This window comes from Austrofundulus limnaeus, unplaced genomic scaffold, assembly GCF_001266775.1.
Source record: "Austrofundulus limnaeus strain Quisiro unplaced genomic scaffold, Austrofundulus_limnaeus-1.0 Scaffold264, whole genome shotgun sequence".
Lineage (NCBI taxonomy): Eukaryota > Metazoa > Chordata > Actinopteri > Cyprinodontiformes > Rivulidae > Austrofundulus > Austrofundulus limnaeus.
In genome coordinates this window covers 515,568-529,221 of record NW_013952666.1, presented here as the reverse complement: position 1 = coordinate 529,221, position 13,654 = coordinate 515,568, and the positions used below count along the sequence as shown (strand labels likewise).

At 39.7% G+C, this 13,654-nt stretch overlaps 1 protein-coding gene across 2 annotated transcripts in view; it reads right to left on the bottom strand.

Moving 5' to 3' along the window:
- Positions 1-13,654, bottom strand: part of impg2b (interphotoreceptor matrix proteoglycan 2b) — a 73,423-nt gene that overhangs the window by 16,350 nt on the left and 43,419 nt on the right. For both annotated transcript variants that reach the window (XM_014020719.1, XM_014020720.1), the window contains 5 exons: positions 12,493-12,725; positions 12,158-12,219; positions 11,773-12,007; positions 9,540-11,623; positions 9,236-9,455 (listed from right to left, as the gene is read on the bottom strand). In XM_014020719.1, the coding sequence (XP_013876173.1) occupies positions 9,236-9,455; positions 9,540-11,623; positions 11,773-12,007; positions 12,158-12,219; positions 12,493-12,725 (2,834 nt within the window). The remainder of the gene's footprint in view (positions 1-9,235; positions 9,456-9,539; positions 11,624-11,772; positions 12,008-12,157; positions 12,220-12,492; positions 12,726-13,654) is intronic.

Sequence of the window (13,654 nt, the reverse complement as noted above, 5' to 3'; positions counted from 1 at the left end):
GACAAGGGGCAGACTTGCTTTCTAATTACTGAGAGAGTTCAGCTGGTGTCTTGGCTTTCCATGCCTTTTTTGAATTGAATTGAATTTGAATTGAATTTTACACCTCCCTTTCTTAAGTGTGTTCAATACTTTTTCCCCGTGCCATTCCACATTATTACAAATAACTTCATTTCTGGACATTTATGGTTTGATTTCTTTGTATGTATGGATCACTTGGGTTGTTACCAACATCTGGTGAAAATTTCATGTCATTAGCACCTCTAGTAATATATTTACTGAGAAAAATGGTGACATGTTCAATACTTATTTTACCCGCTGTATGTGACTGGGATGTATCCCCAGATGAAACCATATCAGACCATCGACAAATTCAGTTTAAGCTGAAGATGGGGAAACCATACTCAGTCACTTACAGAATCCCAAAAAACACTGACTGGAATCTGTTTATTAGCAGTTTATCCCAGTTGATATGTGGGAGAATTGCCAGAATCAAAACTGTGCAAGACATTGAGACAGAGGTCACAAGCATGACTGATGCTGTGCAAACTGCCTATAAGTCTGCCTGTCAAGAGAAAGTCTGGAGGCCATCAAAGGTTTGTTGTTTTTCCATGGAGGTTTGTGTACTTTATATTCATCTTGACAAACAAAGTTAATGCTGGGATCATTCTTCATTTGAGCTTGATTTTGGTTGAAGGAGACAAAAACTGAGAATGGAGGAATGGTACACAATGCAATTGTTTATAAGTAGATCCACGAGAGAGACATTTTTCTTGTATACCATATGTGTCAAACTCAAGGCCCGCAGGCCACGTTGACTCCCGTATGCCCCCCCCAAACAAAGGTTTTTTTTTACTTAACATGTAAACTGTGTCTTATATCAATGGTAAACGTTAAATTTATGATTCAATGAAACATAATAAATTTAAAAGGTGAAAGATAAATTTCCTACCACTGATCTGTTCGCTTTAAGTAACTGAGCAATCAGTTGATAGCACAGTATTAATGTCTGAAAATAAACTGCTTTAAAATCAGCATCAACCATAAACTAAATCTGCCTTAATGCATATGAGCTACTCACTAGAAACTCCTCACTGAGTAAAACTTCATTAGTTTTAATATTTATGTATTTATTTCAGATTTAGTCATTCGTACACTTAGTTCTTATCAGTGTTTAAAAGAGGACATGTTAAAACACTGTTTAGTCAAAGTTAAACATAAAACATCAAAATTCATTACAACTGGTACTTCAAGGTCCACCATAACGCTCATGTGGCCCTCGGTGAAAATGAGTTTGACACCGGTGAAAATGAGTTTGACACCGGTGAAAATGTTTGACACCCCTGCGGCATGGTAACTTTGTACTCTTGCATGTACACCTCTGGGCATATCAAATAAGAAAGACCATGCAGATCTCCCTCAGCCTTAGCTGCATTTAATTCCATCAGTAAATCACTGAGGTCCTTCTTTGTTGCCATGTTATTTTTGAAAACGATCAAGTCTCTGAAACAAAGCCTTCTCAATTACTTCAGTTACACCATAACAAGCATCTAATCTGTTCCAGATCATGTTCAGCCCTTTAGCTGGCTGGCTTATGTGAATGGATCTTATGTGTTTTGCATGCTCAGTTGATTCACTTCCCAGACATTTAACAAGAAGGTCCATTTCTTCATCATGTTAGGTTTAAGTCTCTTTTCCATTCTGGAATGAACGTCACCAGGCTCTGTAGTTTCCTGGTCTGTCATTAAACTGTTATAGACCAGTTGTAACAGGTTCACGTCATGCTAGAAATCAAGTTCAAGTCATGGTAGAAATCTGACAAAATCTGTCATTTGCAAATCACTTGAGTGACTAAGCTGCTGAGAGTTGCCATATTGGTGTGCTGGAAGAGCTTCCACAGCATTGTTGGTCTTGCATGGTCACTGATTCGAGGTGAGGCTGTGTGAAGGCATTAGAAATTTTAATTTTCTTTGATCTTGTTGAGCTGAGTTGGCATTGGTACAAGATATTAGCATTAGGAACACCAGGGCAACCATCTCTTGGTGGGCTGAGATGTGGCATCTACACCATATTGTGTCAAGAAGTGGGTGATGTGTCTGTAAGCATGACACATCCTGCGATTCCATACATATGTCTCCTTAAAGTTTAGCCTGGTTCTCAACAAATTTTTCGCTCGGAAGTTACAACTACTGATGAAATGAAAGGAAGGTTACAGCTGTGTTTTCTTTCACTTGCTCCAATCACAGCTTCTAAAGCTTCTGCCTTTGCCTTTGCTACAGCTGCAGCAGTTTCTTTTTCCATAGTCAAAATTTCCATAGACGCTTCCAGACAAGACTTTCCATTTTCAACTTCATCTCTGCAAACACTAAACTGCTTGCTGCCTCAGTGTTAGCCCTGGCTCTTGCAGAGGCAGTGCTAGTTGTTGATCCACTAGAATGAGTGAATCACATAAAGGCATAAGACCTTGTCTTTAATGACATTGAATTTTTCTCCATATTGCAGGTAGGTAAATGCTGTGTGGTGTGATGACAGTCTACGTAGTAACATGTACTGAATTACCTCGTCTATAACTTGACATCTTTTCACTATACTGTCTTTCCAAATTCATATTGCCGAAGAACTGGTAGCAAGGTTCAACACTTTTTTCTATTAAGACTTTGGAGACTATTACTCTTTGTCCACAGGTTTAATAATGTAGAAAGTGTAAAACTGAAATAACAAAAATACAATCACAATATACACAGGGTGGGCCATTTATATTGATACACCTAAATAAATTGGGAATGGTTGGTGATATTAACTTCCTGTTTGTGGGTGGTGACCATGGTGGCCATTTTGAAGTCAGATCCAACTTTAATTTTTTCAATGGGAAGAGGGTCATGTGACACATCAAACTTGTTGAGAATTTCACAAGAACAACAATGGTATGCTTGGTTTTAATGCAACTTCATTCTTTCATGAGTTATTTACAAGTTTCTGATCATTCATAAAATGTGTTCAAAGTGCTGCCCATTGTGTTTGTCAATGCAACCCTCTTCTCCCACTCTTTACACACTGGTAGCAACGCCGCAGAAGAAATGCTAGCACAGGCTTCCGGTATCCATTGTTTCACGTGCTGCACATCTCGTATCTTCGCAGCATAGACAACTGCCTTCAGATGACCCCAAAAATAAAAGTCTGGTGTTTTAGATCCGGAGACCTTGGGGGACATTCAACTGCCCCACGACCACCAATCCACTTTCCAGGAAACTGTTTATCTAGGAATGCTCTGACCTGACACCCATAATGTGGTGGTGTACCATCTTGCTGGAAAAACTCAGGGAACGTGCCATCTTCAGTGCATAAAGGGGGAAACACGTCATGTAGCAATTTCACATATCCAGTGGCCTTGAGGTTTCCATTGATGAAGAATGGCCCCACTATCTTTGTACCCCATATACTACAACATACTATCAGTTTTTGTGTTCCAACAGTCTTGGAGGGATCTATCCAATGTGGGTTAGTGTCAGACCAATAGTTATGGTTTTGTTTAACTTCACCATTCACACAAAAAATTACCTCATCACTGAACAAAATGTTCTGTGTAAACAGAGTCCTGTTCCAATTTTTGTTTTGCCCATTCTGCAAATTCAATGTGCCTATCTGGGTTATCTTCATTGAGATGCTGCAGCAACTGCAGTTTGTAAGGGTGCCATTTGTGAGTAGCTAATATCCGCCGAAGGTATGTTCGACTGATGCCGGTCTCCAGTGACATGCGGCGAGTGCTACGCTGTGGGATCTTGCTGAATGATGTTAGAACAGCCACTGATGTTTCTTCATTAGTGACAGTTTTCATGTGTCCACATTTTGGCAAATCCAACACAGAACCAGTTTCACGAAACTTGGCAAGCAGATGCATGGGAGATGGGTGATCTCGGAGGGTGTCTTGCATTGAAATCTGCTGCAATGACCCAGGTACTGCATTCACCAGACATCAGCACAATTTCTATCTGCTCCGCTCTATTTGAAATGACCATTCCAAAGTCATTTTTCACATAAATATCAGAACATAACAGCCACAACCCGTATGCAAGTTCTGGTGCATGGGTGATTTACATATGTGCTGGGGTCATGTATTCTACTGCTATGCATTATCTAGTTATCATTATACATACATGGTGTTTGTTGCTATGGTTTCTCATTTTTGTTTTGTTGTTTCTCATTTTGCAGTTGTAGAGGCAGATTTCTAAGGTGCTGTCTCACATTCTCTCTATGCTTCTTTCTCTCCTTTACTACCATCTCCTTCTTGTCCTTTAAGCCTTCCCCCCAAAAAAAATATAAAAGCAAATCTTTGTTATGAATACAAATAATAATTTTATTATGGTCTTAGCAAAAAGAAGCCACATCAGTGGTATCAAAGAGCCGCAGGTTGCAGACATTTGCTTCTCATGGATTCATGGTTCTCAAACTGTACTTCTGGTGGTACACTATTTAGATTCTTGGTTATTCAAGATGGTGTAAATCCTAAAGGTTTTAAATCCAAGCATATAGACTTCCATTGTGTTGTTAAAGATGTTTCATTTCCTATCTGGGAATCTTGCTTGGATAAAAATGTAGGATTGGCAGGTTTAGTGTTGTGCATTTAGTAGGTTTAGAGATGCGTGTTTGGCTCATGTTTCTTTGTCCTCATCTTGAGGCCAGACCCTTTGCTAAGCACTAAGAAGCTGTAATGTTCTTTAATATTGGTGTCCAGATGGGACAATGGTAACCAGAAATTACAGATACAAACAGATACAATGGGTGACATGATAAGTCTAAAACTAGGGCCCAGTCCATGTAAACAACAGTGAGATATAAGGGCCTCTCCTTCTGAGTCATCACTCAATTTAAAGGGGCTATATCATGTAAAATCAACTTTTTTGAGTTTTATATCATGTTATAATGTTATACTCTCATAAAAAACATGACCAAAGCCTTGCTCTGTGCATTCAGGCATGTTTGAGAAATCCTGCAGAGTTTTTAGGAAGCCATGCTGAGTTGCAAAGTGAGAGGTGGGGACCAGAAACGCCTTTGGGGGGCAGAAACGCCCCTGGGACGTGTCTTTAAGCCGAACTTCCTCATGGCAGAGCGCACCCCCTTATCCCCTCCCCACACACCCCGCCCATGACTCCTGCAGGCTCTCGGGTCAAAGCGAAAGTGAAACCTAGCTTCTGAGCTCTCAACATTAGTTCTCACTCAGTGAAGTTCTTCTCAGATTAAAAATACTGTACCTTTGAGGAAATGTACTTTCAGATGCCAAGTAAACTGCATCATAGCACACACGCAATCCCCTCTGAACCAGACTGGACCACACTGCCTCACCCCTGCTTGTTTTCCTGTCCCTCTGGGCTCTGGTGTGTGTTTGAAGTGTGCCGACTCAACACGGGCAGGAGCGACAACCAGGAAATAGGGGGAATGGGAGGGACAAACCCACTACTCCTTGTGTTCTGCTTCAACAGGAGCAGAGAAAGATAGGCAAGTCCAAAGTAAGCAACTCACGTTCAAAAATAAGCCCAAAAAACCACAACCTGCGACTCACGGAATTTACAACCGACTTTAGAAAAAGAGAAGCCCAAAGTCACTTATAATAAGCAGAACTGGCAACACTGATTCTGACAGTGAGTGTGATGGGACCGAGATGACCTCAGGCATCCCTGCAGCCTCTACATGACCCTGTGTGGTCGAACATGTGCTTGTGCAATGGAAAACCTGTCTGCGGCGATGACAGGAGTAAACTGATTAGCGTGAGTTCAGACCACAGTGACTCACCAGTGTAGATTAGGTTGATCGGTCTGTCAGGGGCTCCTATGAATGGCTCAGACAGATTACAGCTCTGCAGATCAGCAGAGATGCAAGGACAATGGAGACAGACTGCATCAGGTGAACTGTCCATCTTTGCAGTAAAATGCCAAAGTATTTCCAGCACAGTAAATAGAATAATAAAATAATGTGTAAAAACAACATCTAACTTGTTATTCCTATGTAAGGTATCTTAATAACCTTTTTTAATTAGTTTTTTTCTGATTTTCATTCTGGAGCTCCTAAGGATACTATTTTTGGGCTCAGCATATATCGTTTATGTTAGTATCTGTGTCAAACCACAACTTTAGCATCATTGTGTTTTTAAGGTTTACTCAAGGTTTCATTCAAATTTGTTTACTGGTTCGGGAGATATTTTCCTTTCCATTGTTGCCAATGTGCTGTTCAAGACAGGAGACTGTGACGAAGTGAAGATTACAATGTAATCTGCTGACTTCCTTAGATTGATAACTTTAACTAACTGTTTTTTATAATATGAATGTTTTTGTGCAATGCCCTGAGATGACATTTATGACCTGGCGCTTTGTAGATAAACTGAATTCAATTGACTTAACAAACAGACAAGAATACACAGGAATACGATTGCCACCTTTCAAGACATCAGGTGATCATAAGAGTGGAAGAGACACTGGTGTTTTGTAAAGAGCCATTTACTACATGAAAAACTGAATAAAATGATCTTTTCCACTTGTAAATTAGTAAAATAAGCTGAAAACAAAATACTATTTAATAATGTTAAAATAAGAACCTTTTAGCAAATTATAAGCCACACAAAATGACCCTGCCATCAGTTGTATTATTGATTACTTCTAGAGCCCATTGTGGCTTTATTTCCAGTTCTTGGCTCTGATAATGCATGCTAATTATTTGATTTTCTGTCAAAGTTTGATGGTAAACTACTTGTCCAAATTAAAAAAAGGTAGTGTAATTTATGTTTTACGGTGGCCGTACTGACTTAAAAAAAGGTCAAAGACAGCCTAACACGTGCTGTCTCTCTCGTTAACATTTAAAGACCTGTAATGAAAGAAAAGACCTTATGTTCAGACAAGTTGAGGTAAACAACCAACAGGGTGTTGACCACAGCAGTGAGTCAGTGTCTGTGCCGCTGCACACGTTCCTCTCAGACAGATAATCTGAGGCATTAGATCAGATCCTCACAGGTGAAAGGGCACAAAGGACGCTGCAGAAAGAAAGTGAAGAAGTGACTAAACCCAAGAAAGACTAATATTCTTCTGTTTCTTGATGCATTTATTCCTGGTTGCCTGAATGCCGTCAGTACTATTGCTTTCCTGTTATCTATTTTTCAATACATTTTTTCCACTAAGGACTTTGTGCTATTTTAGCAGTTCACCAAAATGTTCACCTCAATCAGAAGATGGGTGCTATGACTTTTGATATCTGCAACATCTATACCTTTAAAAAATATTTCAACTTTTTATTTATGGGGAGTTCCCTTCAATTCCTCTAAAAGCACTGCTCTTTGAAATCTACTTCAGCTTATTGCTTCTGATTTTGTCTTATGCTACTTCTGTTTTTAACAACCATTCTGCTATGTTTATCTTTTAATTAGCACTGTTAAACTTTTAGCTTTTAACAAGCCTTTTGTTACCTTTATTTTAAAAATACTGTTCTCCTTTTAACTTTTTTTCTCCAGTGTTTCTCGTGCCATTATCCAAGGAGGGCGGCCTGCCCGCCCTGCCCAGCAAAATCCCTCCCATCCCACTCCACTGATGTAAGTTCTGTTACTTCTGAACAGGGAGCGGAGATTATAGTAACAAGATAAATGGCTTCAACCTGGGATTAGTAACATAGCACTCCACTCTCAGCATTCACACTGAGTGTTCACAGAAAATATAATTTTTCTAATTTTAAATGAACATTACTAACAAGTTTAAAGGTGAGTTAACCTAGTTAGCAACTAGACAAGGCAGTGTATGTAACTCACATCATCGTCTCCAAACAGATCTGTTAAGATGAATTGATCCTGGACATGAGTCACTGACTAATGATTACTAAAACAGCCAGACTAAGTTTTGGGTTTTCAATCTCAGTCAAATGGTTGAAAATCAGCCATTTAAAATAAACTTCATATCACAACTTAGTTTATCCTTTAAACTATTTCAACTGTTACAACTCAAATGCAGAAAAGAAACTATATAAAAGATAAAATAAATTCAATGGGCCTCATGCAAGAACATGTTCGTATTCTTATCCTAAATTTCTCTTACTTTTGTTCGTACAAAGGGTTCGTACGAACATGTCACGTCAGATTCAACAAACTCTTCTATCTTCAGGAAAAGTGTGTAAATTCCACCTGTTCGTATCCAGCTGCTTGTGCACGCGAGAGGAGATTAGCATAATTACCACCCCAAAAACACCATAAAAGGCTGTGTTTCCTGCCTCAGATACAAGGAAGTGTCCATTCATGAAAATGACAGCGAAAACTAAAAAAATTACGAGTTCAGAGATTGAAGTCCGTCTGTCAGAGATCCAGAAAAGAAAATCTGTCATTTTTAGCAGGTCAGCTGTGGAATAAAAAGAGCTGCTAAAAGCATAAACAACTGTGTAAAATCATTTTCATTTATTCAGAAGACACGCCGTCGCTTATGTATCCCCTCTGGCCTGGGAATGTCTCGGAGTCCCCCAGGACGAGCTGGAAAGTGTCGCTGGGGAGAGGGAAGTCTGGGTCTCTCTGCTGCTGCCCCCGCGACCCGATCCCGGATAAGCTGGCCAGACGGACAATTTATATTGTTAGTCTAAATTATTACGTATAAAATTACAACTCTAATTCCAGCAGAATAGCCTATTGTCAAGATAATCATAGAGTGTGATTTATTTTCAACTCAAAAAATCTTCAAACTCACGAAATATAAAGTTATTAGTGAAGAAAACCCGTCTGGATAACAAATTATATATATATATATATACGACAGGTCTGGACCACTTGTGAATTTTGTTCCTATCTGAAAGAAATCTTAGAATACGAAAACATTGGTGAATGCCACAAATTCTCCTAAATCACTCGTGCGCACAACTGAACAACAAATCTGTGCGTACGAACGGTTCTTGCATGAGGCCCAATGAAACTAGAATTCCTTGAAGATATGCATATTACCCGTCACATTGCATGCACAACTTGTTAGCTCACTCAAATCTGTTAGCCCTCAGAGTAAGTGATGGAATCACTCAGTTACTACAACACAATACTTTAGCTCAGAATCTGTGACGTCAGTTAAGGTGCAGACATGTTTGTGTTTGCTATTGGTTATCGGTGGGAGTGGATAATGTTTTAAGAACCCACAATGACCAGTTGCTTAATTGACCCCAAAAAAACCAAAAATATTTTTTAAGCTTATGAACAGCTACATGTTTTTAGGTCTTAAGGTGACCTCAGCCCTACCTGATTCAACATCTAGTGAGTGCTTGTCAATGGCCAGGTTCATGGTCTGATATGCAGTGTTGGCAAAGTCTTCCAGGATCAGGTAGATGATATTGGTAACCTCTTGAGGAACTGGTTTCCCAAACCGCATTCTGCTGTTCACAACAATGCTGCCATTCCTGAAGTTGAGGATCTCCAGGTTCTGGAAGTTGCTCAGGTTGGATTGCAGGTAGGGGACCAACTGCAAAGCAAAGATTGGAATGTGTTAAATGCTTCTTAATTCTAAAAAATGTTTTTACTTTGAGCAGAGTCTTAGAGTTCTCACCAGTTCTAGGAATTGTTGTTCTAGAGCTTTGTACTCTGAGGAGCTCTTGTTGAAGAGGTCCATGGAAAACACCATGTTGGTCACCCTCAAGCTGAAGAAAACAGTTAAATCTCTGCCTGGTCTGGTTGGTAGCGCAATTGTCTCCAGGTCTGAGCCCAGAGCTCCACTGAAGAAGCCACTGCTTTCACCTTCTTTGGCCCTGGTGTCGTACTGGAATACATCAATGCTGACATCGATGCTTGGCACGTCTGGGAAATCTTGTTCGAAAGGCTGGAGTTTATCTGCAGAAGTGCTATCATTGAACTGTGGTAGGGAGGGCATTGGAGTTTGAAGGATATCAACATTTACTTTTTCCCCTAAAACTTTGGTTTCCTTTCCTGAAGATTCCCTTTCAGAAGGTTGTGCTTCCTTTGTTAATAGTTCTACTTCTCTTTCAGGAGGTTGTATTTTTGTCCCTGAAATGTATACACCTGCTTCAGAAGGTTGGACTTCTTTCTCTGAAGATTTTACTTGCTCTCCGGGAGAATCCTCTACTCTTCCAAAAAGTTGTTCATCAACTATCACATGTTCTACTTCCTCTTGCAAAGGTTCTTCTTTCCCTGCAGAAGTTTCTACTTTGCTTCCTATTTCAGAAGTTTTCTCTTTGCCGCCTGAAAGTTCTATTTTGCCTCCTATTTCAGAAAGGTCGACTTTATCTCCAGAAGGTTCAACGTTGCCTCCCAAAGATTCTGTTTCCAATTCTGAAACTTTTGCTGTTGTTGAGGAAACTTCTGATACTCCAACAAAATCAGTTGAAGGACTTACTGTTTTGTTTACAACCACTGTTACAAATGGGACTTCTGGGGCCACGGTGCTTACTGGAATTTCAGTTTCTTCATCATGGTTTTGGTGCTCCTGGTGAAAGATATCCTCATCCTCTGGCGCCAAATCAGAGACTCGAGTGAATGGCGAGTCCTTCTCAGGAGAGAGCGCAACACCACTGCTGTGGTCTGGAACTACAGAAGGAGTTAGGACAGGAGATACTGTTGTTGTAGTAATAACAAAAACCTCATCCACAACCAGGTCATGATCCAGGACTTTAGTTTGTGCTGTTGTTGTTGAGTAACTTGTGTCTAAATGCTTTTCTTCCATAATTTCAACTGCTTCATGAATTTTTGTGTCTGTAAGAGGTGGTTCAGGTTTATGGGTGAAGACCTCCAGTTGAGATGGTTCATCTGTGGCTTTTTCAGAGATAAGTTCACTGACTGTGGCTGCTTGGACTTCAACAAAAGATGAGTCTAAAGTTTGAGGAGCGTCTGTATAAAGGATTTCAAGTAATTCATGTGTAACAGACCTGTCTTCAGCCTCTTTCTGCTCTTCCTTTGGCTCTGAGGCAACTGTTATCACTGGTTTCTCTGCTACTGATTTAGTTATCATTTCCAACGGTTCGGTCACCTCTTGAAGCCTGATATATGAATCAGCTGGACCAGAAGAACCAGCAGACTCGTAAGCATCAGGTTCAGGTGAAAATGTGACTGGTAATGCAAAGGTATGTGTTTCATACAGGGAGGTGTCCTCATGGAAACCAGATGCTTCCTCTGTTTGTTTAGAAAATCCCACACTTAGCGTTCCTGTTGTTGAGAACACGGGTAACTGGGCTGTGGTTGAGTCCTGTGGTTCTATGCTAATGTGTGGTGTCACCTCCGTGTGTCCATCCAAAGAGGATTCTTCAACAGCAGGCACTGTTGTCACCTTAAAACGAACTGTCTCTGTGACTTCTCTTGTTGCAACTAAATTGTCTGCCTTAGTAGGTGGCATTTCTTCAGCAGCCATGTCCTCATCTGTATCCACCTCCAAGTCCGGTGGGGGCAGAACCTCCAGGCTGCCATCACTTCTGTTATATATGATGTCAGATGTTTCTGAAGTTTGCCAGGACCACAGATCCATGCTCTGATCATCTCCTGAGGAACCAGAGCCAGATGTGTCCTCAAACATATCCTCAGAGGATGTTGGAGGTGTTTTGGCTGCAGAGGAGTCTTCAGAAAGGACTCCTCGTTCAACTTCGCTACCGAAGAGGAAACCTTCATCTTCAATATTTCCACGGTCTTAAAAAAATGACAATGCACAGGAATTTTTAACATTAGCATCCTTAGAACTAAAGCAAACCAATTAACCATTTCTAATTTTTTATGGAAAAGGTGAATGTTGTATTTGTTTTTCACCATTTTTCTGTTCAGATACTGAATTTATTTACCTTTTTTAGTCGCTGGCCCCAGGTCAAAGGTGTTTTCTAGAAACTCAACAGACGGTAAAGGAGATGTGCTCTCGTCAAACATAAAGACATCGTTTTCACTCACTGCCTCACTCTGAGGACCTTTCCACTGGTCCAAGGTGTCAAAAAGGAAGTCCTCCTTTTTCAGGAAAACATTGCTGGAATCTGGCTCGTGGCTTGGAGCATCCGGAGGTTTCTCTGCAGCAAGGATGTTATCCTGAGAATAAAGAAAATGAATTCAAATCTGCACTTTAAAGAACTGGATTCACATTTCCCTTGCTGACAGGTGACAGAAGCATTGGTGGGCAAAAAATCCACCTTCAAAACATTTCTAAAAATAAACTGATTACATTTGGAATTGACTCACCATGCTATCATAGGCATCGCCTGGTTTACTTGTGGGTTTCACAGAAGGCAACACATTCTCTGCTGCAGACACAAACACCATCTGTTAGATTCAAAGCTTTTTTCAGACAAAAACATCATGTTTTTTTGTCTGAGTATTGACTAAAACCGAAATAGAATGATAGTTGTTTTTGTTATGATCTAATCAATGTTGAGTTTGAGGCTTTTCAGACATGATTTAACTGCTGAGGTCACAAGTTTACAGGTCACATCTGGTAGAACCTCTTTGGGAACCCAAAGGCCAATTTTAAACTTTTGAAATGTTGAAAAGTAGAGCAGGTACAAACAATGCAGCACCATTTTCCAGGCTGCTGCCCATCAGGGAGTTGTCTTTGTGCAGTGCCTCTGTGATGAAGTTGCGGAAGTCCGTGATGGTGTAGATGACGGTGGGCTGTTCCGGGGGTCCCAGGTAGTTCTTCTCCGCCAGGTTGTTCTGCAGAGTGATGAAGTCCAGAGTGTCATTGGAGATTCCACCGCCGTCCACCTCCACCTCAAAAATGATGGCGTAGTGCACCTGAACCACCAGACCCCTGACAAGACCCAAACATAGTCACATGAGCCACTTCCAGACTGTTAAACTCAGATGTTTAACATGAAATAATCAAGAATGATTTAAAAATAAACAAATATTTTAAAAACTCCCCCATTATCAGGACATAAAATAAAATAGAAAAACACAAAATATTCCAATAAATAAAGAAAATGTCAACAATAAGAAAAAAAAAATCAATGAGCAGCTTTGTTATGTTCAGTTGTTTGGAAAATAGCTAATACATGACAAATACATTTCCAGAAATTACAAAATTCCAAAGACTTTCACTAAAAAGTCTTGTGTAATAAAACTGAAAACAAATAACCAAATAAATTATATTTTGTGAAAAAATTTAAAGAAATGTTTTAAATTTGTCAGATTTTAAATAAACTGATTATAGCTAAAATTAGAAAAACACTTGCAAAACTTGAGCGTATTGTAACTAAAGGACATAGCAGTAAAATAAACGTTAAAGCTAAAAGTCAAAGAAATAAACCGTACCGCTGCAGGACTGTGTTTGTTGTACATGTACCCGTATCGAACCGTATCGAACAGAGCTTTAGGTTCAATACACACTTGTATCGAACAATACAGATTTTTAAAACATATTTTATCAACTTGTCTTCTGAAGATGCTCTGTGTTGAAGGATCAGTGGATCTGTGTTCGACTACTAGGCTGCATTTTTGAGCGCAGATCCATGGAGAAACTTGCTGTTTCAGAAACATTTAATTTAAAAACTGTACTTTTGAGGTTAAACAAATGTTCATAATTAATTTAAATAAATTACAAGTTAAAAGGGGCATGGAAATTTATCTTTTTTGTATTGAAAACATATCCAACTGTGAGACTAATGTATCGAAACGAACCGAATCGTGAATTTTCTGTATCGTTGCACCCCTGATATATAAATATATATAAATTAATAT